Genomic DNA, 27,970 nt, shown 5'->3' on the forward strand with positions numbered 1-27,970 from the left:
TGATACCGCCGGGTTCGGGTTGGGCTTGGACCCAAAACTGTATAGTATAGTCTTGGTATAGTCACTGATCACTGATTAGTCACAGTGGTTTCGGTCAAATAACCACCTCCCCCCCCTGCCCTCTCTTCTCCCTCATTTACAGAGAGCTCTGTCCAGGCCTTTGTCCCTTGAACAAAATGTTTGTCAATTTCTTTATGGATAAAATTATACAAAGTTACTGTGATGCAGGTATTAGTATTGTATTAGTAGCCTAAACAGCTGTTTGATCCTCATCCCATTCCTCCACTGAGAGCACACCTTCACTGACACACCAATTTGATTTATAGATATAATTGACATGTTCAAAAGTTGTCATGAGTTGTCATGGTATGACAAATACAAATGCAGCTTGCAAGTGTTGCAGAGATATTGAGGGGAAAATGCAAATCACATTTATTTTTTCTATCTTCCTTTTCTCCAGTCACACATAGTTCCTCTAAATCAAGAAGAAATGAATGACTATAGGTATCCTCTGACGCACATGTCTGTTTAACTATCAGACATGGGGAAACTGCTCAACGGACAAACCGCTCCTCATTTATGTTACATAATTTCATATTATGCTATTTATCATTCTTATGTATAAGGAATCCATTAGATAATAGACTTTAGAAACAAAATCTTGAACATGGGCCAATTTGAATTTGTAGGAGAGACGTGAGCATTTTTTAAAGATCAGTTTCCGACGTGCATAAATAAGCATCATACTTAGAATCATTCTGCTCTATGAAGCTGATTTTGTTTTCAGAACTGAAAGTACCTCTAAAAGCGTGTTGGTTGATTGCTGCAACGGCAGGACAAAGGTAGAAGATAACACACAGGTGGATCAGATATAATTATAATGATTGAGACTAAGTCAGATTTCAGAATATACAAAGGGTGATTTATTCTAGTCTATTCTAGTAAAAATATATATATATCTAACCCTAACTAACCTTACTGTCATGCACTTGTCCTAATAAACTAACCTACACTGTAGCACTCAACACTTTGATGAACATTGTTACTCAGCTGATAGAGTTGTGCCTTTCCTGATGACTTGTCGTACAGAAAAAGCTCCATAGCCATGAAGTGCTTTGAGAAGCTAGTAAAGGGCTACATCTGCTCCTCCCTCCCCATCAACATGGACCCCCTGCAATTTGCATACCGCCCCAACAGGTCCACGGAGGACGCCATAGCCCATGTGCTGCACACAGCAGCATCACACCTGGACAAGAGGCAGGGGAACTATGTGAGAATGCTATTCATCGACTACAGCTCGGCATTCAATACCATAGTCCCCTCCATACTCATAGCCAAGCTCAGGGACCTGGGCTTGAACTATGACCTCTGCCAGTGGGTCCTGGACTTCCTGACGGGCAGACCCCAGGTGGTGAGAGCAGGCAACTGCACCTCCTCATCCATCACCCTCAACATAGGGGCCCCCCAGGGCTGTGTTCTGAGTCCCCTCCTCTACTCCCTGTACACACACGACTGTGTGGCTCAGCGGAGTAGCAATACAATCATGACATTTGCTGACGACACAGTGGTGGTGGGCCTGATCTCTGCCAACGACGAGAGGGCCTACATATCCGAGGACTTGACATGGACCACACACATTGACAGTGTTGTGAAGAAGGCACGACAACGCCTCTACTTCCTCAGGCGCCTAAGGAAGTTCCAAGTCAGTCAGAAGATCCTTAAGAACTTCTACTCATGTACAATAGAGAGCATCCTGACTGGCAACATCACCTCCTGGTTTGGGAATAGCACTGCACAAGACCGAAGCAGACTACAAAGAGTGACACGTTCAGCCGAACGCACAATTGGAGGGGGGCTCCCCACCCTCCAGAACATTTACAACAAGCGTTGCAGGGGCAAGGCTAAGAGAATCATTAAAGACTCCAGTCACCCGAACAACTGCCTCTTTGAACTGCTGCGGTCAGGCAAGCGATACCGTAGGGCTGGGCGATATAACGATAACGATAAATATCGCGATATATTTTAATAATCGATATCGAATATCGAAATAAAAAAAAAATCGAAAAATCGTTTTTTTTTTTTTTTTTTTAGTGTTTTTTCTTACCTGCAACAGGGCAGTTTTAAAACCAGAGACAGTGGACAGACTTGTCTTTCTTGCCTGCAACTTAAAGTAATGGCTGTGCTTGTCCAAATGACAATACTGACCAAATTCAGATTTATTTTTCTCTTGTCCATTTATTTTGTTTGCTTTCTAATTTAAAATACATTTTGAAACCGTCTGTACACAGTAGGCTATGTGTGCTAGCAGAACTAGACTCCAGTCACGAGTCACAGTGCACATGTGCGGTGGTTTGTCCACCAAAAAAGCGCCAAAAGATCGAAAATAAACTAGCAGAGCCAGAACTGTTCAACTCCTCTGGAGCCACAGCCAGCAGAGAAGCCGGTTTACTTTAGCTTTTAAACCAGCTGCAGCCTGAGAACTGGAGTGTGAGAGGATGTAACACTAAAGATGGCGGCAACATTTTTTTTTTTTTATACTTATAACAATTCGATAATTATCGATATCGAGAAATAAAATAAAATTATCATATCGTTATCGCGATATGATTTTTTTCCATATCGCCCAGCCCTACGATACCGGAGTCTCAAGGCGAGCACAGAAAGACTCAGAAGAAGCTTCTATCCCCAGGCCATCAGGCTGCTAAACGAACAATGAACACTACACAACAACAACCATCAAACGCACATAGCACACACATCCACACGCACACACTCACTTTAAACAAACACACTGTAGCACCCACCCCACACACTTTATAGCACACACTCACTTTAAACAAACACACTGTAGCACCCACTCCCCACACTTTATATTTATTGATGAAGGATTGCACTACAACTCGTACACCTTACTGTAAATTGTACCTAAATTGTACCTCATCCCATTTCTGCTTTGCACTATATAGTACTGTACATTAGTACACTGCATAGTATTGTATATTATATGGTAACTCAGTTACGTCTATTCTGCATCGAACATTGTACATATGTCTATACTGAACACTGTGACCTCATTTTCTACTTTTCTACTTCTAAATTACATGCTATACTATGTTATTTGATACTATCTTGTCTAGCACAGTCTCTGGAGCGTAACAGTAAGAAGCATTTTGTATGAAAGTATTCTGTACTTCTGTATGACAACTATTAAAGAAACTTGAAACTTGAACTTGTAAGTCGCTTTGGATAAAAGCGTCAGCTAAATGTAAATGTAGTCACACAGGTGAAGGATTCCACCGCAAGTGGTAATGCAGTGCAGATGGAATGCAGGTGGAATCATGAGCAGTGATTGACAGAAGATTTTATAGACGTAAAACTCCTCCCATGAAGTAGTTTCACTTTTGATACGTACTGCTGGGTGACTGGTCAATAAAGTGATGAGGTAATGGTTGTTCACGCCAAAAAGGCGGTAGCGCTTGTCATGTGTTGCGTTACTTGAGTTCAACCTCACCCAGTCGAAACGTCCTTGAGATCCAGTCCTTTCTGGTTGGAGAAGATACATTTTAAGAATGTTCTCATACAATGGGGCACTATAAGGCCTGCAGTCCTATCACAACAGATAAGGTGTTTCTCAGTACATTTCCCATGGGTGAGATTCATCCATAGACGCTTTAAGGAACAATGAATCTTTATAAGGCCGAATTAGATTAATTAAATTACGGTCAAACACTTACAGAACGTAACACAAATATTAGATTAGATTAAATTAAATAAAACGTTATTGTCAGAACAATAAAATCTCATGGGCAGCCTACATATAAGCTACAGGCTGTGTGCAAAATAACACACATAGCACTGGTTTAGCAGGGGAGGGAAGGTGGGCTCGTTTGACCAAGCCACGTTTCACATAAGTGCGCAAGGCCCACTGTTCTAGTGTTAAATCTAAATAATATTGCAGTTAGATAGTTACATTTGATCATCCTCTGTTCTGTTTACATCTTGAATCCCATGCCAAATATTCACTCTAGAATAATATGTGTTTTGTTTTCTCCGCTCCACAGCTCAGGCTGCTCATATAATTTCCAATGGGAGCCCTCATCCCGTGAAGAAGGTTCCAAAGAATTTTAACAACTATGCTTCGGTGGAATGTGGAGCAAAGGTTCTTGGCTCCAACCCAGAGGCTAAGGTACACACATCACTGACTAATGACCATATTCACACGGCGGGCCATTTTGCTCTCATTTTCCACCCTGTTCCCACCTTTAGGAAAGGAATCCCAACCTGATCATGACATAGGAGCAAAATGGCCACCAAGTATGATCAAGGCCATCACTAGACCCTGTCTGTTCTATATACGTTGTCGCAATGACAAATCACTAGCAGATTCTTATTTAGTTGATTTGCTCTTTTTATTCAGAGCACTTCGGCCATACTGATGGAGAATATGGACATGTACATGCTGAACCCCTGCAGCAACAAGATCTGGTATGTGTTAATGTGTATCCGTCTCTCACTCATCTGTTGATCTTCTTCCACTGTTACTTCTTCCTGTACCTACAGTGAAACAAATTGGGCTTCATTCCTAATGAAACCGCTTCCTTGTTCACACCCCACCCTCCAGGTTCATCATTGAGCTCTGTGAGCCCATTCAGCTGAAGCAATTGGACATCGCTAACTTTGAGCTCTTCTCTTCCACTCCTAAAGACTTTCTGGTCTCCATCAGCGACAGGTTTGCAATGCAGCTACATTTTTATACCATTCAAACAAATGCATTTTCTTATTGGTGTGCTACAACGTTTAAGTTTTAAGTTAATTTTTTTTTACCCAGGGACAGTGCACATTAATCAACATCTTCAGTTTCCACATCAATGTAAATGTGCCAGAATGAGCTAATTAACTAGTTTTCAAGTGAGTGAGGCCATTTAACGTGGAACCCGTTTGATGAATCCGCTTCCGTAGATATCCGACCCACAAGTGGCTAAAGCTGGGCACCTTTCACGGCCGAGATGAGCGGACGGTTCAGAGCTTCCCGTTGGATGAGCATCTTTATGCTAAATATATCAAGGTAAGCACAATCTCGTCATATAGTCCGGCGACCACTGGGACCCTCGACTTGACCTTATTCTACATCCGTGGAGCAGCGCAGTCATTAAAATGGAACCCAGAGGTCTCATTACTCCACTCCTGCATGGCTGTATGCTAGCTCTCTTGATTCAAAACCATGTCCCTGAAGTATACCACTGTGCACCGTGCAGAAACTCAGGACAGAATGTACGGAACATTGTGCATTCTGTCCCGGGTGAGACTGAGAAACAATCCTGCTGCTGCTGCTGCTGCCGCTTTGTGGCCCATGTGTTTCGAATCAACAACCGGCAGCGTCTTGGTCCTGTTTTGAATGCATGTTTTTATATACCTTTTTAATTGTTTCTCTCTCTTCTGTTTCCCTCGCATCAGATGTTCACCAAGTACATGAAGGTTAGCCTGTTTTTCTCGTAGTGGTCTGTGAATGAGTGAGTTGGGCAGAGAGGGTGCATTCTGTCAGCGACTGATTTGTGTCAATGACTCCCAGGAGAGTCCCGCTCACGGATCAGCCGGGGGCACGGTATTCCCTCAGTCCCTGGAAAATAGATGAATAGATGCATTATTGTGTTATCCTATCCCAAATGTGTATTAATTTGATTATTCATGAATTGAAATCTATTAGATTTCCTTGTAATTTTTGTAATGAAACCGTTGATGTCAGCTTATGCAAGAAATACATAGGTAATCCAATCATAGCTTCAAGCTGCACTCATGGACAATAGCTTGTCACTTAAAACAAACCCACTCCTCGATTTCAACTCTGTACTAACCATTGAAATGAACTTACTAGGGCTGCTCGATGGTGGCAAAAATCATAATCACGATTATTTTGATTGATTAAAATTGAACTTTTACGCTGGTGTTTATTTTTTAACACAATGACTGAACTTTAAATATAATTGAACTGAATAAATTATCATTTATTTTATAGAATTTGTATATAGATGATAAATAAACAAGTGAAAAAAGATATAAATAAATACAACTAATAATAAGAATATATAAAAATAATAAATATCACCAACTATGTTGTAGTGCACTCACTCCCACAACCTACTGCAAGATAATTGTTTTATCTTGATTATCTTGTTTTCATGATCATGGGAAGCCAAAATCCTAATTGAAATGTGAAACTTTAATCGCACAGCCCTAGAACTAACTGTGTCCATTTAACATAACCAAATTACAGCTTTGCAGATTGCATAAGATATTATTGTTGAGTGCACTGAATGGTCTATCTGGAGCATAGTTATATGTGTGCAATACTGTTTGTGAAAGATTCACATGTTTTGCAGGTGGAGCTGGTCTCTCACTTCGGCTCGGAACACTTCTGTCCCCTCAGTCTGCTCAGGTAAGAATTTATGAAACATAAAAGTATTTATTCATTCATCTAAATTAAATGCCAGCAATTACGGCAATGCACATTTACTGGAGGAAATCACAGTAGTTGTTCTCAATACGAATGCATGGTTAGGTCAAGCTATAAGCAAATATAGCAATCTTTTCCGCCCTCCCTCCCGCCACCTGGCGCGACGACACTTTGTTTGAGACACTTTGTTGTTGTTGCAGCCGACTCGCATATGGCGTCTCAGGCATTCTGTAGATGACATGTGTCAACAAATGTACTGTGCCGTTGATACTGTAAAAATGTAATGATTGTGATGTGTTGTTATTAATGAGACGATGAGCTGTATGTGTGTGTCACTGGAATTTCCCCAAGGGGATTAATAAAGCAATATCTTATCTTATCTTAATACTGTATTTTCCAAAAGATCACCTTCTGTAGTTGTTGAACTTGAGTAGGTGTTACATGATGACACTATGCAATAGTGGGCACACGCTAGTAGTGATCGCTTACCCCTCACCCCACTCTGAAACAGCTTACCCCTCACCCCACTCTGAAACAGTGGGCACACGCTAGTAGTGATCGCTTACCCCTCACCCCACTCTGAAACAGTGGGCACACGCTAGTAGTGATCGCTTACCCCTCACCCCACTCTGAAACAGTGGGCACACGCTAGTAGTGATCGCTTACCCCTCACCCCACTCTGAAACAGTGGGCACACGCTAGTAGTGATCGCTTACCCCTCACCCCACTCTGAAACAGTGGGCACACGCTAGTAGTGATCGCTTACCCCTCACCCCACTCTGAAACAGTGGGCACACGCTAGTAGTGATCGCTTACCCCTCACCCCACTCTGAAACAGTGGGCACACGCTAGTAGTGATGGCTTACCCCTCACCCCACTCTGAAACAGCTTACCCCTCACCCCACTCTGAAACAGCTTACCCCTCACCCCACTCTGAAACAGCTTACCCCACACCCCACTCTGAAACAGCTTACCCCACACCCCACTCTGAAACAGCTTACCCCTCACCCCACTCTGAAACAGCTTACCCCTCACCCCACTCTGAAACAGCTTACCCCTCACCCCACTCTGAAACAGCTTACCCCTCACCCCACTCTGAAACAGCTTACCCCTCACCCCACTCTGAAACAGTAGTGATCGCTTACCCCTCACCCCACTCTGAAACAGTAGTGATCGCTTACCCCTCACCCCACTCTGAAACAGTAGTGATCGCTTACCCCTCACCCCACTCTGAAACAGTAGTGATAGCTTACCCCTCACCCCACTCTGAAACAGTAGTGATCGCTTACCCCTCACCCCACTCTGAAACAGCTTACCCCTCACCCCACTCTGAAACAGCTTACCCCTCACCCCACTCTGAAACAGCTTACCCCTCACCCCACTCTGAAACAGTAGTGATCGCTTACCCCTCACCCCACTCTGAAACAGCTTACCCCTCACCCCACTCTGAAACAGCTTACCCCTCACCCCACTCTGAAACAGCTTACCCCTCACCCCACTCTGAAACAGCTTACCCCTCACCCCACTCTGAAACAGCTTACCCCTCACCCCACTCTGAAACAGTGGGAGAGACTGAGGCGGACCAACACTAAAAAAAGAATAAAACTGGCTTGAGGTTGCAGAACATTTTGTCTTCCATATTTATGGCCACTCCCCCCTGGCCTACACAGTACATAGCATTTTTTCCTTTTTTTCCCCTACAAGAGGCATTCGGTTGCAACTATAGGCAGAACAAGTAGAACATATTGTACAACATGCCGTTACTGCCTATGTGAACCATAGGAGACCGCATAATGGTTAATGTTGATATAAATACAGTATATATATATAAATAAATTACTTATGTCAGGGAGTTATCATTATTAGTTCCCATTAATTCTGCTGGTCTTGCATGGCTTTTAGTGTTGCACAGTCTGCCCCCTGGTGGCCATTGGATCATCCTCAGAAATGAAAGTCCAAGTACAAGGTTTTAACGTTAATTATTACATGGCGTTTTCACATTCGCCGAAATGCTTGCTTGTGATTGGTCAATAGCCCCCCGACTTTTTCAATAATGACCGCAGAGCGCAGCTGTTCGCAATCAAGCCCACTGACGCACTGTTTCAGTGCAATTAGACACTGCCGTGCCGGCGATGACAGGGGGCGGAGCCAGAACACAGCGGAGCCAGAACACAGAGGCTGCCCGCGATAATAATAATCACTTTATTTGGGCTGACAGAGCCACAGAACAACTGCGATTTGTCAAATGAATTAGGTATATTGTTAGTAAGTTAGCCATGTAATAAGCGGGATAATGTATAGCGCTGCACTGACAGCGGAGCCAGAGGCTGCCCGCGATAATAATAATCACTTTATTTGGGCTGACAGAGCCACAGAACAACTGCGATTTGTCAAATGAATTAGGTATATTGTTAGTAAGTTAGCCATGTAATAAGCGGGATAATGTATAGCCTACTCGGTCATTGTCGCAAAATAATTGACCTTCACTACGTTTAAAACACCTCGGCGCGGCGCCTCGGTATTTTAAACTCTGTGTCGGTCAATTATTTTGCGACAATGACCTCGTAGCCATACATTATCCCTTACATAATTGCCACACTAGGTGCACAATCTGGCCTAGCTGCTTAATTCTGTAACTTGACAGAACTGTGATAGAATACAGCTCATTTTCAACTGCAGTCCCTTGGCAGGTTACAATCAATACACTTGAATACATACAGTAACAGCACAGTTACAGTAACACACACATGTAATAATAACAACACATAATCAGATGGAGTCCAGATATTATGGTTACATGATTGTTTTGCCTTAAGCCATGCTTTCACTTCAGCTTTGAAGCTGCTCAAGGACTGCAACTCTTTATGTGCAGGAAGTGTATTCCAATATTTGTTTACTGCTACATGTAATGTAGTACGTGTCAGAATGGTCTCCATGTGCTCTGTCCCCCAGGGTGTTTGGAACCAGCATGGTAGAAGAGTATGAGGAGATCGCAGATACTTCTGAGAGACCTTATGAACCGGAGGATGAGTTTGGTGAGAGCTTTGCACATACCACTGTTGACATTGAGATATTCACTTGATAATAACATTTTAAAGGACAATGTTTAATAATCCCAGCACTGTTTGCATAATGGCTTTTCCTCAAAATGAGCTACATACTCCGTCATGCGACTGCCTTTGCAGATAATCTGCCATACGCAAATTTGGGTTTCCCTAATAAAGGTTACTAGTCAGGTCAGTCAGTTTTGGCATGGCAGATCACTTGCAAAAGGCAGTCCCGTAAACAGCACAGAAGGAAAAGCCACAGAAGGAAAAGCCACATGTAAACACTGTATGATTGACACTGAATGCATAATAAGGCTTTCTATGAGACGGCTGTGGCATGGTGTAGTAATTATGTGCGTGTTAATATAAAGTACAAATAAAATAAAAAAAGTTTTTGATCCACTTTTTCTCCCATTTTCTATATTTTCTCCCATCCCAATTTCGTATCATCCAATTCAACCCTCCCCTGTCACGGACGCTGTTTCTTGCCTCCCACAAGCCGGCTGCAATGTGGACTAAGTCATACATAGCACAAGTCCCCTCCGGTACTTGAGGTAACAGCAGTCGCATCTTTTCACCTGCGCAGCTCGATCTCTCAGTGGCGAGGAGTAACGCGTGGGAGGCTCACGCTGCCCCCGACACTTCCTGATTCTACTGCGCAGGCGCACCAACCGACCTGTAGGAGTCGCTGTCCACAACGCCCGATCCCCACCCATCAGTTTCCCACCCCCTAATACGGCCAATGTGTATTAGTACGGACGACCAGCTAAACTGAAAGCAAATGTGGAGCGCTGGGCTTGAACAGGCGAGCCCAGCGTCTCCAGCATTTCGTGGTGAGCGCCTTGCCCACTACGCCACGTAGCCGCCCTTAAAATACATTTATTTAACATAAATGTATTAAATGAAGTCTCTGCTCCCCACAGATTCTTCTCCTGGGTATGTGCCATGTGAAGACAATGCCTCCAAAAACCTGATCGGTTCAGCTAAGGGTAAGTCTGTCAGTCACAGACAGTCGGTTCATATTATAGACTACTGATGATCACAAACCTAGGATTACTCTGAAGAATCTCACCCGTGTGCGTTTTTTCTTTTAACACTTTGATTGCCTAAGGCTAAATTCATGATATACCATCCGTTGCCAGCTCTATTTAACATGGAGAAGTTCCCCTTCTTTGCAGGGCTATAACTTTTTAAATTCTATTGCTAGATTGCCATTATTAGGGCCCATTCAAGGTCCTATATGTATTGTTCATTGTGTAGCAACGTTAAACTTTTTCATTCACATATTCATAGTAAAATATGGTCTAAAGTATAAGTATGTTTTCATCTCTTTCTGCAGCTTTCTCCAGAACTTGATTTATAGCCCCAAATGCATTATATTGATGATGAAATACAGTTTGATAGCGATCGGTGCCAGATGAAAAATTTCAAATGGACGTGCTTCTAGGAGTTTCTACGTATCATCTGATGATGACCGGATGGGCGGGGGATCGTTTATAATTCCGTGGGCAACGTTATACCATTCATCTAATGTGGGTAAAATGTTCATCATAGCAGTTAGTATCGAACACGGTAATAATAAACGCTAAAACTCACCCCAGTCTCCGCGGGCCGTTGGGCGATCAGCGTGGAGAAGACAGTTTTCAATTATGGGATGTCGAAATACCGGATCTATTTCCAGGTTGTATAATAGTATATACGTCCAAATCATGTTGTTTATTGAGTTAGGGCGAGCGATCTATTATCCAGTGTTTCAAGATGGAGTCGCGGGAGCTATAGAGAGTGCCCGGAAGTAATATGGGTGATCACCACTTCATCCACATGACTTCCTGTTTGGCGCTTCTGCCGATCGGCCACCAGATGGCGCTCTTGAACCGCTAGAGGGTTGAGAGGAGGCCAGCACTGTGTCTCAGGGCTGCGGAGGAAAAATATGATTTCGATCACAGATTTTTGAAATATTGATATTAAAGACGAGTTAGGGCGTCCTCTGCAACTTTAGCATGGCTAGGAAAGACGCCTAAACACGTTTTCGGCACTTAAAGTGTTAATATTCTGCTTTCAGATGCGATTCTGAGCATGGTGAACAACATCGCTGGTGCTCTTGGAGGAAGTCCGGAGATGGAAGGTATCGCCACCACACAGCATGCGTTTTATTCAGTCATCCTCTGCTTTCACTTCTTTCATTGTACTGTATGCTTGATTTTTGAATCCCAATGTCTGAAGTCTAGGATGCATAATGTTCTAAATCGTGTGATCTTGACTTTTGCAATCTAGCTATGTTTTGCAGTCACATTTGACCTTGTGTCTCATCTTTATATTCTGAAGGGAACTTTTCATCCCAGGGATTAAACATGACTGAAACATCTTCCCAACTTGACATCACCGTCGACCTGACTACCACGACGACTCTTCCGTCAGTGTGAGTAGCAGCTAACCGGTCTCGTTAAAGCCTCCCCTTTGCTGACCTCATCAACAAAGTGTACATTCTCAAACAGGCCTTGCAAGCGCAGGCATTAAAGCGTTCCGTCTTGAGACGGATTTCCGGCAATTTGATTATATTTATATAATATTTTGATTTATATATATTTTTTTAATTATTTTTAATTTAAAAAAATTTTAAATATAAAGTTTGCCAATAGGGATGTATAAGTAGTATTGGCAGTGGTAGTAGTCGTAATAGTAATCCAGTCTATTTTTGTATTTTCTAAAAAATAAACTAGTTGATGGCTCAAATGTATGCTCTAGTGTCTAGTCGATTTTGTGTTTTGAGCACAACGTTCATCATAGATCTAGCCTCTTAATTTTGCTCTCAAAGTGCACCAGATTGATGCATTTAACTTTAAAAATAAAAAATTTAAAAGTTAAAAAAGTACAATTTTTTTATTGTTGCTGTGCTTGGCTGCTGTATTCTTCCTTCAATGCTCTGATCTCCTTTAATTTCATGTCCTACCTTCCTAGGCCTGACACTGAGGACGTGGAGAACACCTTAGACCCCGAGGTCCCTGCAGCTGCTGAAAGCCCATTGCCAGAAACCCCCGTCCTTGATATTCCTGCTACTGAGCCCCCCCAAATAGAGCTCCCTCTAGAGGAGGACAGGATCGTCACACCGCTACCGCTAGAAGAAGCGGAAGAAGAGGAGGAATCTATCAGTTCTACCATCACCCTTCTGGATGGGGAAGAGGAGGATGACGAGGTGGAGAAAGAGGAGCAGCGTAGGCGACGGCAGGAAAGCTTGGAGTACTGTGGTCCTGTATCCTCCTCTTCTTCTTGCTCAGTTTCCCTTCAGGAGTATCTCCGTCGACAGTGCTCTCTTCTACTGTCCAAGCAGAGGGAACACCAGGCGCTGGAGAGAGAACCAGCGATCCCTCCCTACACCCACACACCTGCATGGCAGTTACCCGTCTACCCCTCTGCCTGCCCCAGACCTCAGCAACCCCACACCCTGATACACCAAGTCCAGGAAAGAGAACACACCCCTGGACAGGGTGAGAGAGAGGCCAGTAGCTCAGAGCCGCCCAATCCTCTCAAGGATCAAGCTGAAGCCGAGGTAGAGTGGAGGTCTGAGCATCCGCTGCTGGAGCCCAGCCAGACCTCCTCGCTGCCCAAACCCAGCACTGCTGCCGAGTCCCTTGAGCCCACTGCTGCTATGGAACCTCCCCAGCTCTCCACCGAAGACCTGCCTGAGGAGACAAGACCAGCCGAGAGCAGCCGAGAGGTGCGGTCTGAGGAGGAGCTGACGGCTCCTACGGCCGCCGTCATAATCTCCATCCCGGTCACAGATGAACCCAGTGACAGCACCACAGTGGACCAAGCCGGGGTGCCTCCCATGGAGGAGAAGCTCAACGCAGATGTTCAGGTTCCAAAACTAGAGGGCGGCATCCAGACGACCGATATTACAGATCACTCACTCCTTCCCCTCCCCGTGGTTTCCCCCTCTTCAGAACAGCAGCCGGCCCCTCCAGCCGGCCCAGAGACCGGTGACGCCAAGCACGAGGTAACTCCTTCTGCTCCGACCGCCGCCACCGAGCCCTCCGGTGACCCCACCACGGACACCAGAGGGGAGGATCTTGTGGCGGACATCGTGTTCCCAACAGCCGACGGTAACGGGCGGCTGCCTCACCCTTCCTCTCCAGTCTATCCTCCCACCTCGCCGCACTCTGAGTTCTACGCGGAGCTCCACAACATCACGGAGCAGGGCGTCGGGAACCAGGTGCACAGTTCCAACCAGAAGGAGTCCGTGTTCATGAGACTCAACAACCGCATCAAGGCCCTGGAGATGAACATGTCCCTCAGCGGACGCTTCCTGGAGCAGCTCAGTCAAAGGTGAGAGGCAGGGACGTGCACATCACACGTAGTTATTAGCGGTGGGACGGTACGCATTCGAACCGTGTACCGTACGGTACGACCCCCACGGTTCGGGGCGTCTGTGTATCGTACGGTTCAGATGACGCGCAAATAAAAAAAATCATTTGGCGGAGCCGGGAGAGGTGAGCACTGGCTGCAGGCAGCAGAAGCAGCAGCAGCAGCACTGCAGCCAGGTGCTAGTCAGTTTGTGTAAAAATGGCAAGCACAATATAAATCAATCTTCATTACGACTTTAAAAACATAGCCATTAACATTACATAGGCCTACACACATCTTGCCATAGCGTTAGCAGTTTGTACAACACAACGCACGTTTTAACTATGGTAGCCCGACGCAGCCCGCAAGCTAATACTGTACAGTCAATGAAATGTTACCGTAGCGTAGCTACTAGCTAGCAGAGGAGGAAATGGGAGTCTGAGAGGCGGGGTGTTTAAAGACACTGATAGGCGTTTATTCAACATCCAAGAAGGCTAACATACAACTGTGTTTTACTAACTCCAACCGGGACTATTGCCGCTGTCCCACTGCATGTTGGATGTTATGAACTCCTCCGTAGGCTGATAACATTGCCTGAGCTGATGGTCCGTCGCGCTAAAATGTCCCTGCGGACCCGCCAACCCATAGATAGTTCCAACTCACCGAATTCCGTAATCCACCACAGTTGCACTCAATATTTAAATAATGTTAGTCTAAATAAATGTAGACAGATAATGTATGTATTTTAAAAATAGAATGAACAGAGCAGTGTTGTTTTTAAACAGTACAGTGTGTGTGTGTGTTGGTTTGATGTATGATAAGAAATCCAGCCATATTCCTTTCATTGTATTTCAAATACTGCACAAATACTGCACTTTAATTTCAAGCAGAAAACTAATCTTTCCATTAAGAACTGACAATCAGGGAATTTAAACATGGTTGACATTGTTTTTTTGTGTTTTATATTAAAGAAAGGAAAGTCTAGTGCTGGCTGAGCATATTGTTTGTTTGCACTAAGGTCGCTTTCACATATAGTTTTGGTGGACTCGGTGCGGTTCTGTTGGTGAAGTTGCAACATTGTTGCATTCTTCATTTGGTTCGCCTGCGTTCACATTAGCAATCTGTCAGGCGCACCAAACTATCTGAACAATGTCACGCGGTCGAAAAGGGCGCTCGTCTATTGGACAGTGGAAATGTGTGTGTGGCTGCGAGCCCGTGTGTGCGCGTGTGTGTCTGTGTGTGGACTGCGAGCCCTCCAGATCAGCGGAGGCGAGTTGTTCTATTGAAGCCGATTACCACCATCCTCTCGCTAAACAACTTGTACACCACGTTGTTATATATATATATATAATAATAACAATATAATAAGCCGCGTTTTTTCTTCCTTCTTCCCAAGATGCACAGTTAGATATATAGATAGATAGATAGAGAGATAGATGCAGTGTGCTTGTTTTGCATTGAATGCTGCGAGCAGTGGTAATAATAAGCACTTCCTATATTTGGTTCGTGTTTGGTCCGATGAAGCGAACCGAGACCTACGTTTTCAGGCGGACCAGAGTTCGCCTGTTTGGTCGAGTTCGACGCGCATTCACACAAACCCGAAAAACCGGACTATCGAATTCTGGTCCGATAATCCGGACCAAACAGCCCCTGTGTGAAAGCGACCTAAGTTAATACTTTGACAAATGTAGCCTATATTTTTCAGTCAGTTCGGTCTTTGTGTGCCAAACATTATTTAAGGCTGTAAACACTGTAACACTGTAAACCTTTTTTTTTTTTTTTTTATATAAATGAGAAGCATGTTTAGATTTGAGTGTTACATTTTTTTTTATAAAAATTAACGTATATCGAACCGAACCGAAAACCGTGACCCCAAAACCGTGATACGAACCGAACCGTCCATTTTGTGAACCGTCCCACCCCTAGTAGTTATGGAGAACAGTACATTTGTCATTTTGAGTTAGAAAACGGTCAACACAGTACATTTGAGTCGTATGCAGATGTTTATACTTTTTGTGATTTAAAAAATAATAAAACATTTAATTGTATTCAAGGTACCGAAGGCAGATGGAGGAGATGCAAAAGGCCTTCAACACAACTGTCATTAAACTCCAGAACACGTCAAGGATAGCAGAGGAGCAGGTGAGCAATGGAGGGAAACAAATATGTGTTGAGTCATCATTTGTTATTGTGGTGCAAGGGATGGCTGATTGGACCTGTTGCCCATTGAGGTAATCAATTGGATCCCCCCCCCCCACACACACACACACACACACACACACAGGTTAGAGCCTATGTGTCATGGCGGGTATTTCCATCTGCTCTGGCTTGTACCATTATTGCCAAACCTTCAATAAATTGGTAGGCGTTTGTGTTTTCACCCCACCAGCCTTTGTTGAGATTCTTGAGCTTTCTGTTGAACACAATGCGAACCTAATGTCATAACACAATGCAAACTTGCAATAATTTATTATGACGAGTTATTGACTTAACCCTCAGAAATCCGTGGTGGTTTGTTATAGAGTTTTGTATGTAATGCACACAAGGCTCATCAATAGAGCTACATCTACCCCTGTGTCTTATTGGTTGTCCGATTGATAATCCTGCCCCCCCCCCCCCCCCCCCCCCAGGACCAGCGGCAGACAGAATCCATTCAGTTTCTGCAGGGCCAGCTGGAGAACATCACTCGGATGGTGCTGGACTTGTCTGTCAGAGTCAGCCAGCTGCAGCGTGAGGTAGGTCCAGCGCTTGACAGGAAGGCACGTCTGAGCTGCTCACTGGGTGTGTTATATCTACTAGTGATGTGACGATTCATCGATTTGCATCGGTGCGCCGGCATAAACGTTCACGATGCGAGTGCACCGGTGGAATAAGTCCGCATCGGCTACAATTCGGGCTGAACTCGCGATGCATCTTGTTGTTCATATAATTTCCTCTCATCCACTTCTGTCAGCAGTGCACTGTGACTGCACACAGCAGATACTATATTGCTTCGCTACTACAGAAGGCGAGAGCCGCGTCACAGTTATCAACAACAAACAGTGGAAGTCGGGGAGGAGACATGAATAGAATTGATCAACATGGCTAACGCTAGTAGCCTCTGGCTAACGGCAGTTAGCCGTTCAGCTAACGCTAAACTACAGTGTCTAACTAACTAACGTGACTCTGCAACACCTGTTCCATTAGTGAGGAGGGGGGGGGGGGGGGGGTATATTGAAGACGCTTGACAACGGGTTCAAAGATAACTTCACATTTATTGGCAATTCGTTTCCTTATATCGCTTCCTCCAGCAGGTTCCAACTGTGTTGACAAAATGCAATCCTGCTCAGCTACGGAGCAGAACGCTCAAACGCCCTCTCTCTCTCTCTCTCTCTCTCTCTCTGTTCAATGATTTAAAGTGGCCAAACGTTACAATATAAATACTAATTGGATAGTTGATGATAAACATTTAATTTCATTATCTGAAATATTATAAAATCATTAAGTCTGCTATAAGCCATTATCCCTTTGTGTGATTATTATTGTCTCACAGTAGTGTGTATACATTGTGTGTGTGTGTTTTTAGCTAAAGTGGATAGAAAACACAGTACTATGCAAAAGTCTTCTTAGGCACCCAAGAGTTTTTATATAAATTGTCTTACAGTAGATTATTTTAAATAATAAGCTGCATAAGGAATACAACCAAGCCTCTGTCATACCATAAAATGGTATCATTATTTTGCATCGTGTTGAATCGCATCGTATCGCCCCAAATCGCATTATGTTGAATCAAATCGTATCGTATTGTATCTCAACAGGGGGTGAATCGCATCGCATCGCCCGGTGCTTCAAATGTATCGTTAATGTATCGTATCGTTGGCACCGTATCGAGATGCGCATCGCATCGGCCTCAGTGATGGAGATGCACATCACTAATATCTACAGGCAGGTGACAAATTAAAGGAACAACTTTGATAAAGAAGTGGAGAAACAAGCAATCAACATCCTATCGTGCTCTGTGGCATCATGTATAAAAACGCTGAGCAGGCCCAGTTGACCTCGGTTTTGGAACAAGATGGAGAGAACAGATCTAAACTTTGAAAGAGGGGCACGGATGGCAGGAGCTTCAGTCAGGACATCGAACTGCACAAGAGAGCCAAGAGGAGAAGAGATGTTCAAGACTACGCAACACATATGGTGTATCCATGGCTCCACAATCCACCTTCCAGGAACCGCAGGCCGACTTGGCAGCCCAGAGACAGGCAACGACATACCGACTCCTCCTCCACAGCGGTGAGCTCCGACGAGGCGCCCTCTCAGCCAGGTAGATACCCGCTCCGGAGCCAGTCTGTTTTTCGAGGCGAGCAGGACGCTCCGCTCCCGCCCCGACCGGAGAGAGAACCCATAGGAAGACGAGGCGGGGCCAGAGGAAAAAATCCACGGTTCCGGTGATGAGCATTACATCTAACATTGTCAACATTTCAGATGTATTATTGAGCGACCCACATCATAATATCCTGTCTAAAGGTTTATCTTTTGTACCAGCCCGCAAGGTGGATGCATTTACTACTAAGGTAGAACTATTTAAGTTTTTTAGAAATATTAAGTTGAAAGCATTTTATGCCAGAGGGTTTGATAAGAGAACTCAATACGCTAATGAAAATGTGTTGATAAGTGATGATGATGCTGATGCTAGGCCTGAGATAGAGCCAGACACCTTTAAAAGAAAAGTATTTAAACCCCGTAGTCTGTTTACTCCCCATCTCAATCCTCCCTCAGTTGAAACTTTCTGCAGATTAGTACAAAATGATGTCCTTAAGTTATGTGAGACCAGTCACAAAGCCCATCTTTATCCAAATTTACTTGAATCGGAGTCTGCAGCACTGAAGGAGCTCATGAAGAAGGAAGATTTAATTTTTAGAAAAGCTGACAAGGGGTCTGGTATCGTGCTCCAAAACAAGAGCTCGTATATATCTGAGATAAACAGACAATTGAATGAGATTGAGGTATATACCCTTCTAAATACAGACCCTGTGTTCAGATTTTCTACGGAAATCAAAACGGTCCTTAAAAGCCTGAGATTGTCTGAGGCAATTACAGAAAATGAATTCAAGTTTATGTTCGTAGAGTACCCGGTTACTCCTATTATTTACACTTTACCTAAAATCCATAAGGATATGATTAACCCTCCTGGTAGACCTATTGTTTCCGGTATTGGCTCTGCCACAGAAAAAATCTCTCAGTTCATTGATGCGCATATTAAGGATTTGGCCTCTTCTCAGCGTGGTTACTTGAAGGATACTACTACTTTTTTTAACAGGCTCTCGTCCTGCAACATTAGTCCTACAGACTTACTAGTTACCATAGATGTAGTCAGCCTTTACCCCAGCATTCCACATGCAGATGCGCTGGACGCGCTGAGTTTTTATTTAAACTCGAGGGAAGTATTACTCCCCCCTACAGAAGCGCTGGTTAGTTTAACGGATCTAGTTCTAACTAGAAACTATTTTAGATTCCAAGATAAATACTATTTACAAAACAGAGGCCTCAGCATGGGCTCTCCAGCCGCTGTGAACCTAGCCAATCTTTATATGTCCAAATATGAAGTGGATCATATCTTTAATAATAACCCGTTTGAGAAATGTGTCAAATCGTATATGCGCTATATTGACGATCTGTTTTTTATTTGGTCTGGTTCATCATCCGAACTTTTTGCCTTCCTTGAGTACCTGAACTCCTGTAGAAGAACGATAAAGTTTACATTAAAGTTTGATATGTATAATTTACCCTTCCTCGATGTTTTGATCAAGAAAGCCCCAGATGGCATCTCATTACACACAGAGGTTTTTAAAAAGGAGACGGATCGTAACTCGTTCTTACATTATTCTAGTTATCACACCCCAGCCTTGAAGAACAGTCTTCCTTATAGCCAAATACTTCGCTATAAGAGAATATGTGATACTGACGATACATTTATTGCACAAGCAAAGGTACTCCGTGGCAGTTTCCACGAGAGAGGATATAGTGCTGATTTGACACTAAAAGCCTTTAATAAAACCAAGCATATCGACAGGGCCACGTTGTTTACCCCCAGAAAGAAAGAAGATAAACCTGACAAAGTATCTTTCGTGTCTACTTACAGCCCTATTACGAGAGACACGCGGACTATTGTCAATAAACATTGGCATATTCTGCAGTCCGACCCTCTCATAGGGACAGCGTTTCAGCATTCGCCTAACTATTTTTACAAGAGACAAGCAAATTTATCTAATCTCCTAGTCAAAACTGATTTGCCCTTAAAGAAACCTTCTCATTTTATGTCCAACATCCCAGACGGAAATTTTCCCTGCCAATCCTGTGTTCAGTGCCAGGGTATGATTAAAGATAAATTCTTCGCACATCCAAAAACGGGGAAAAATATCCGAGTCAAAGGACGGATAACGTGTAATTCGTCCAATCTGGTGTATTTGCTAAAATGTCCTTGTAATTTTTCCTATGTGGGCAAAACAACGAGAGCCTTTAAATCAAGAATAAGTGAACACAAATGTGCTGTGAGGAATTTAGATGTCAAGTCATCGGTAGCTCGGCATTTCTCTAAGTGTAAGCATACCGTCAACGACCTCAAATATATGGGACTAGAGCTAGTACTCAGGCCAGCGCGAGGTGGAGACAGACACAAGCTGCTGCTGCAACGTGAATGTTATTATATCCACCTGTTTAATTGTATCGAACCTAAAGGTATGAATGAAGAGAACGTCTTAACCTGTTTCCTTTAACCTCCTTACTCCCACATTGTTATTTCTGGTCTGATTTAAGATGTTGTTTGTTGCCAAACTAGATGCCCTATGGATCATTTGAAATTAATTAATTCAATTCAAGTAAAGTGGCTCAATTAGCCCTATAAATGAAAGGGCATGTTATATGTTATCAAGTTTCTGGTAATTTTGTTTTGTTTTGTATTGTATTGTTTATAAATATTTATTGATGATAGATATAGATATATCTATACATATGTATAAATTATGATTGTACTCTATTTTGATAGGTCATTCATTTAGTCATATTGCATAGGCACACCTGCGTTGTGATGTCATTTCCTGCCGTGTCATTTACCTGCCAGGTGTATTTAATCATCACCTTGAATTCATTTCCAGTGCTAGCCATACCACTGAAGAAGGACATTAGTCCGAAACATGTCTGCTTTGATTCAGGCTGCCAATTAAAAAAACATTGAACCTGTGAGTGCTGGTCCGGCTATCCTGCTTTGTTATAAGGAGCTTCAGTCACAAATAACATTTATATTAGTGCTGTCAATCGATTAAAATATTTAACTCGATTAATCGCATGATTGTCTATAGTTAACTCGCGATTAATCGCAAATTAATCACACACCCCCCCCCCCCTATCTTAAACGGATATTTTTCAAGTTCCAAGTTTTAATATCAACATGCGAGTCAACAAATGCTTGCTTTATGCAGCCATTTAACACAAAAGGATGACCCTCATGCATTGCAAATTTGCATCAAATTCAAAACGGAGTGATGCACAAAATAACTTAAAATAAAATAATTTAAAACAATGAATAAAGTGTGCATGAAATAATGGGGGGAAGAAAACGTTAGGAACTTGTTACATTCACCCACACAAGGGCTGAGTAATCAAACACCCCCCCCCTCTCTCTCACACACACACTACAGCTCTCTCTCTCTCTTGCCCCTTCCTCATTTCTCTCACCCCCTCTCTCTCTCTATATCTCTCACACACGCACACACACACACACTTCAGAAACATAGTATCAATGAGAGCATCAATAATACACCTGAGTGAAGTCTAGTAAAAGAAAATTAAAAAAATAGTGGCGTTAATAGAATCGGGCGATAACGCGTTAATACCGCGTTAACTTTGACAGCCTTAATTTATATATATCATATGTATATATGTTCATTATCAATAAAGATCTCTATCTATCCTGATGGGAATGTTCTCTACCATGATGACATTGCCCCCCCATCCACAGGGCATGAGGGGTCACTGAATGGTTTGAGTATGAAAATGATGTGAATCATATGCCGTCACCAGATCTCTACTCAATTGAACACCTATGGGAGATTTTGGACCGACGTGTTAAGACAGCGCTCCTCTCCACCACCATCATCAAAACACCAAATGAGGGAATATCTTGGAAGAATGGTGTTCCGTCCCTCCTGTAGAGTGTAGATGTGTAGAATCTATGAGGCACATTGTAGCTGTCTGTATGTATATACTGGTATGTACAGTATATATATTGCTACATACTATATCACAGCCGTTAAGTTGAATGTACCTACATGTAGATTGTGCATTATTTTTATAAACGTGTACTCCACAAGCAGTCCACAAAATCACCTGTGGTGCACGTTAATCGAAAATACCACACCATTACTGTACCAATGACAGTCAAATAATCAACAGAAAAGCATTACATTGCAAAATAATATGTCCATGTCTGTAGTGTGTGCACACACACACACACACACACAGCGGTGCGCTGGATGGATAGAATTCCAACTTGACTTTGCGCCTCCTGGCGGCACAAAACAGAAGCCGCACCCACCCTAATAAAACCATTTGACGAGGGCGTTAACGTGCGGTAGAGGCCGTTGGAATGATGGTAGAAGGGACCTCCATTTCCAATGCTACTACTGTAAGTTTTGAGCCGGCTGTGTTTAGCACTCATGCCAGATTGTTGCTGTGTTTATAACAGAGGTTCCCTTTTAAGATTGTGAATAGCTGTGATCTGCCTTATTTTATTCAGCTCCTGCTCCTTTCATTTTCTACCCCCCCCCTCCTCTCTTTCATTATGTTCTGTAGCAACACTACAAACAAAACAATAATAGATGCTTCCTTGTGTCGCAGGTGTCGGACAGACAGAGCTACCTGATGCTGTGCCTGGTGTTGTGTCTGTTACTGGGCCTGCTACTGTGTGCCAACCACTGCCGCATCTCTTCCATGCCGCCAATCACAGAACCAGAGCCAGTCATACCCTACCGCTACAGTTACTGCTGCCCTGAGAGGTACCACTGGTCATTACACTGTACTGAGTCAAGGAGTCTGGACATATATGAATATCACCAGAAGGGCAGAGTGTTGTTAGAAGATTATCAATGGCATGAATCTGTGACATTTTAACACTTTGATTGCCGTTCACGTAGGGCTGGGCGATTCATCGATATTATCGAATTAATGATTTGGGACGATTTTGAAAAACAAACCGATTCTCAAAAAAATATAAACATTTTTAGTCACCTTTTATTTTACAAAAAGTGATGTTTGGTGAAAGTTAGATTTGCACTTTATTAATTCCAATAGGGAAATTCATTCTTGTTTGATGATCAAGAGGCACCTTTTATTTGTTTTAAGTGAAGTTTGGTGAAAAAGCAGGTTATTGCACTATTAATCCCAATACTATAGGGACATTCATCTTTGTTTGATCAAGAGTAAACTTTTAGATTATATATATATATATATTATAATATATATATTATTATTATTATAAAAATATTTTTAAGTGAAGATTGGTGAAAGTTAGGTTTGCACTTGATACTTTTTTTGTGTCAAATAAAAACAACGTTAAAAAAAAAAAAATTTACTCAAGAGAAAAAAAATCGATTAAAATCGTGAATCAGATTTAAAAAAATATATCTGGGATTTTATTTTTAGGCCATATCGCCCAGCCCTACGTTCACGTAGATCTAAGTTTCTGTTGCCCGATCGTTGAGTGCCGGAAACGTAGATCTACATTTCTGTCACAGTATTTATTTTATTATCTATTGCCATTCATAATTCAGCGGGGCACCTTTTGCATACTGTTCTGAGTGTGTCTGAGCTGGCAGACGGTCTTATACCGCCCTCTAACGCCTTCTGGTATTATTGCACCCAGTTAGAAACGGGTTCGTTTATTTTCTCTACCGAGCTGCGGCATGGGGGCTAAACACTCCGGCAAAACACACGCTTGTAGGGATGGTTTGGACTACTGACCCCGCCCACCCGTTGAAGTGCAATGCCCAACAACGTTGCACGTTGACAAGAAGCAGCTCAATGAGACTCGACGGCATTATTAGACCCATAGCTATTGTAGGCTCAATTTGCCTATCTAAGCCAGGATACGTCTTCAACGCGCTCACACCACATTGACTTGGGCTGTCTTGTTACTCACTGTTTGATGTTGTTGATAGTTGCATCCGATGGGTTCGAACCGGTTGAGTTTTATGGAAGGAGTTGCGTAAAGTTTCAAATAATAACGGGGCAAACAAATGAAACAAAACAGGCTCCAGACTTGTACTAAAAAGGTTTCAAAACAAACAGGCGCAGCAAAAGGGTTTCAAATAAACTCATAATGATTCTAAGCAAAGTCTTTCTTTTCAGTCTTTCATTCATTCAATCTGCGCTGTGTGTGTGTGTAGCAAGCGAGCGGTTGAAAAACTGTTTCTCGTCTGGCGTGTCCCTACACACAGCTGGGCCATAATTAATAGGAGCACCATGGTGCCATTTTACGAGGCGACCAGTGGCGGCGCTATTTAGTCAAAACTATTAAATCAAATGAAATGGCTCCTACATAACCGGCCCCTATTGTTATGGGCAGGCTCTAATAACAATACAAAATCAAAAAACTGCTGGAGCCATACAAAATGTTCAAAACAAAATAAATACTTGTGAGGTGGGAAACAGGCATGGTGTATAGGCCTGTTTGAATCTGCAGTACCTAATTTGAGTTTGGCACCAGCAGGCAAATCTTGCTGATGGGCCTTTCAAGTACACTGGTTTTTGTCTGAAGACGCACACTTATCACAAGTCCTCTTGAGTCTGGCATTGTTTCCAGGACTCTAGCCAACATCCAGGATCCTCTTGGTGCATTCGTGTCAGCTATGATCACAATGTCTTCCTTTTCAACGTTCCTGCGGATGCGGTTCCATTTTTGACGTACATTCATAAGAGGTAGGTATTCTTTTATCCATCTAGTCCAAAATAGATCTGACAGGTACTGTACTTGTCTCCAATGGCGCTTTGCATACACATGGTCTTTTGGGAGGATAGCAGGGTGCTTTGCATCTTCTGGCATGGCTGCTCTGCTTAATCTCCCACCCACTCTTATGGCTTCGTTTTCAAGTTTGGGATCAAGCTTGTAGGTTGAACTGTGTTTCTGCACGTTCAAACTTCCTTTCTGCAATGTTTTGATTTCCTCTTGAAATCCTTGTTTGAGACAGAATTTTACAACGGCTATCTCTGAAATGTCCAGTTCATCCAGAGAGAGGTTGTGTGCCTTTACAGTGTTTTTGAATTTTTTCATCTCCACTTCAATTGTCTGTCTTTGTTTGTCTGCGTCTGGTTCTTGAATTTGCATCAGATCTTTCCTTTTCTTACTCAACTGCAAAAGGTGAGTTCTCAAATACAACATCCATGCTACAGCTCTTTTCAATTTGTAGAAACTTGAGTAGTGGTGTATGAGAGTGCTAGTAGGATCTTGATCCATCATCTGAATGGTATTGACTGTAACCTTCTCTCTTTTGACTTCCGGATCGTCGGCTGGTATGGGGGTGAGATCAGCAGGTAAGTTAGGCCATGTCTCTTCTTTTTCCTGTAGGAAGTCCGGTCCCTTCTTCCAGTTTTCACACTTTAAAAATGCATCAGCTGTAAGACCTCGGGACACATGGTCTGCAGGGTTGATCTTGGTGTTCACTTGGGTTCTGAATGTATCTTCATCCACATTCCTGTTCACTTTCACTGCTAGTACTGCAGCAGTAAGTTCCATTCTGGGTGTTGTAACCCGTTTCAAGGGGGCGTCTCTTGCCTTTGCCATGATTACACGCAGTCTGCGTTTCTTTGGGTGGCGTACTCCATGGTGAGTCCTTCTTTCCTCTAGATTTAACTGCTCTTGTGGCACAGCTTCAGCGTGTCCCTTTTGAATGACACTTTCAAGAAAGTCAGTGTACTCTTTGTGAAACTCCACATCTTTCTTGAATTTCCTTTTTTGGATCATGAGGTCATTCAAATGTATTATTGATATGCGATTGCCGGAAATATGGGTTGGCTGCTTATGGCTTATTGTGGGTTTGTGTAGAAGCCCACTAACCACCCATCCAAGTCTTGTCTTTACAGCATAGGGCCCATTACCCTTGCTATTAATTACTGCCCACGGTTCCATAAACTTAGCTGCATCATTACCAATCAGGAGTCCAATGTCTGCATCAATATATGGCAACTTAACCTCTTTTAGGTAGTTCCATTCTTGCACATCATCCTGAGTGGGAATTTGTTGCTTGGTTACAGGAATTTCTGTTTGAGTATAGAGTGGTGGCAGTTTTAGGAAATCATCTCCTTCAAGACTTGACACTTCCAGCCCATTGATTCGGTTAATACTTATGACCCTTTCTTGTCCTAGAGTACGAAGTAGGATTCGAGTTGGTGTCGCCTTAGCATTCAGTTGCTTCCTTAAAGCTTCAGTACATAAGGTTCCAGTGCTTCCTGGATCAAGGAAAGCGTACGTTTGAAGTACCTGATTCGAATTTGACAACTTGACTTGCACAGGAACAATTGACAATTTTTGTTGGTCACCGGCCCCAGTATGGATAGGCCTTTTCATGGTGACTAATGCACTGCCCACTGACATGCTATCGGTGCTTGGACTAGTTTGACTTGTATCTTTTTTTAATTCAATGTGCAACACAGTAGGATGCTTCTTTGTACATATCTTACAAGTCACACGTCTTTCACAGTCCTTACTCATGTGACCTTGAGTCACACAACCGAAACATAAACCATTTACTTTAAAGAACTCAACTTTGTCTTTGTGTATTTTCTTATCCAATGTCTTGCACAGGTCTGTGCTGTGGTTTTCTTTGCAAAAGAAACATGTTTTCTGTTGCACGGCTGCAGAGCTGCTTGTGCTTGACTGTGACTTTGGTTCTGAGGATTCGGTTACTGTGGCAAAACTGCTCTTAGTGTATGATGAAACTGGTATGTATTTCAAATTACTATTTCGGGGAGAAGGGATTGTCCTCTTGTCTTTCGGTTTTGTGTCTTGTATTTCTCCAAAGAGGGGATCATGCTTGCCTTTCAATGAAATGTACAAGTTGTGGGAACTTAGCTCTTCTGTGTGTACGCTCATAGTAACCATATGCTACTGTCCTCCACCTCTCTCTGTGCTTGAATGGCAGTTTTGACAAGACAGATTTCAAGTGTGTAGGATTGTTCATGTCTTGCAGAATTTCATTATTGCTCATAGCATTGCAGCATGTTCTCAAGAAGAGTGAGTATTTGTGTAAGGCTTTACCATCTTCCGATCGGATTGCATCCCAATTCAGAATTTGTTCCCGATAGGCAGCAGCAATGAAAACCTCATTTCCAAAATGTTTGCGTAGCAGCCGTTTTGCTTTCACATAGCCTTTTTGGGAATCCATGTGAAGGCAGCTTCTCACAATTGCCTTTGGTTCTCCATCTGTAAACTGTTCAAGAAAGAGCAGTCGATCTCTGTTGTTACTTGTCTTGCTTTCTATACAATGTTCAAATGTACTAATGAAAGAGACATAACTTAATGGATCACCTTTAAAAACAGGAATCTCTCTAGAAGGCAAGAGTGAGAACCTCTGTTCTTGAATTAACATTTGTGATTTCATTTTGTTTTCTCAAAATGTCCATCATGGCTCCGCCTGGTTGAACATTAACCTGAGCACCATCTTGCAAGCCAAAGTTTGGGTTAGGCTGTTGGGGTTGTTGGTGAGCAACAGGCATTCGTGACCTTGTAGGCTGCTGAGCCATTTGTTTCTGTGGCTGCCGTAATTGGCCACTAGGGGCATGTTGAGACCTTCGTCTCAGTGGTGGATGGGAAGCTGCTCCTTCAAATTCTTCATCATCATCATCATCATCATCATCATTCTCTTCAGCCTCATCCTCTTCATAGTCATCATCTTCCTCTTCATCATCCAATCCATGATTAACCTTCTGGCTGTCCACTGGTAAGGATCGCATTGAGTCAAAATAAAGTGGATTGATGTGGATTAAGGGGTTAACATCAAGCCTGGTGTCTACATGTTTAGTAACATCCAGAACCTTTAACATGGCATCAGCAGCTGCAATTTCCACTTCCAATTCAAATGCTTCCTTTCTTGCTTTGAGC

The 27,970-nt window shown here is 43.0% G+C and overlaps 1 protein-coding gene across 2 annotated transcripts in view; it reads left to right on the top strand.

Moving 5' to 3' along the window:
• Positions 1-27,970, top strand: part of LOC311238694 (SUN domain-containing ossification factor-like) — a 56,536-nt gene that overhangs the window by 19,423 nt on the left and 9,143 nt on the right. The window contains exons 8-21 of one of the 2 annotated variants that reach the window (XM_084326852.1): positions 4,062-4,186; positions 4,418-4,485; positions 4,622-4,729; positions 4,960-5,065; positions 5,455-5,475; positions 6,378-6,433; positions 9,404-9,486; positions 10,422-10,487; positions 11,561-11,623; positions 11,824-11,917; positions 12,457-13,821; positions 15,894-15,981; positions 16,470-16,574; positions 22,714-22,871. In XM_084326852.1, coding sequence (XP_084182978.1) covers positions 4,062-4,186; positions 4,418-4,485; positions 4,622-4,729; positions 4,960-5,065; positions 5,455-5,475; positions 6,378-6,433; positions 9,404-9,486; positions 10,422-10,487; positions 11,561-11,623; positions 11,824-11,917; positions 12,457-13,821; positions 15,894-15,981; positions 16,470-16,574; positions 22,714-22,871 — 2,506 coding nt within the window. The remainder of the gene's footprint in view (positions 1-4,061; positions 4,187-4,417; positions 4,486-4,621; positions 4,730-4,959; positions 5,066-5,454; positions 5,476-6,377; positions 6,434-9,403; positions 9,487-10,421; positions 10,488-11,560; positions 11,624-11,823; positions 11,918-12,456; positions 13,822-15,893; positions 15,982-16,469; positions 16,575-22,713; positions 22,872-27,970) is intronic. The other variant, XM_084326853.1, reaches the window with a different exon arrangement.

The sequence above is a fragment of the Notolepis coatsorum genome (assembly GCF_963971535.1).
Source record: "Notolepis coatsorum genome assembly, chromosome: 13".
Taxonomy (NCBI): Eukaryota; Metazoa; Chordata; class Actinopteri; order Aulopiformes; family Paralepididae; genus Notolepis; species Notolepis coatsorum.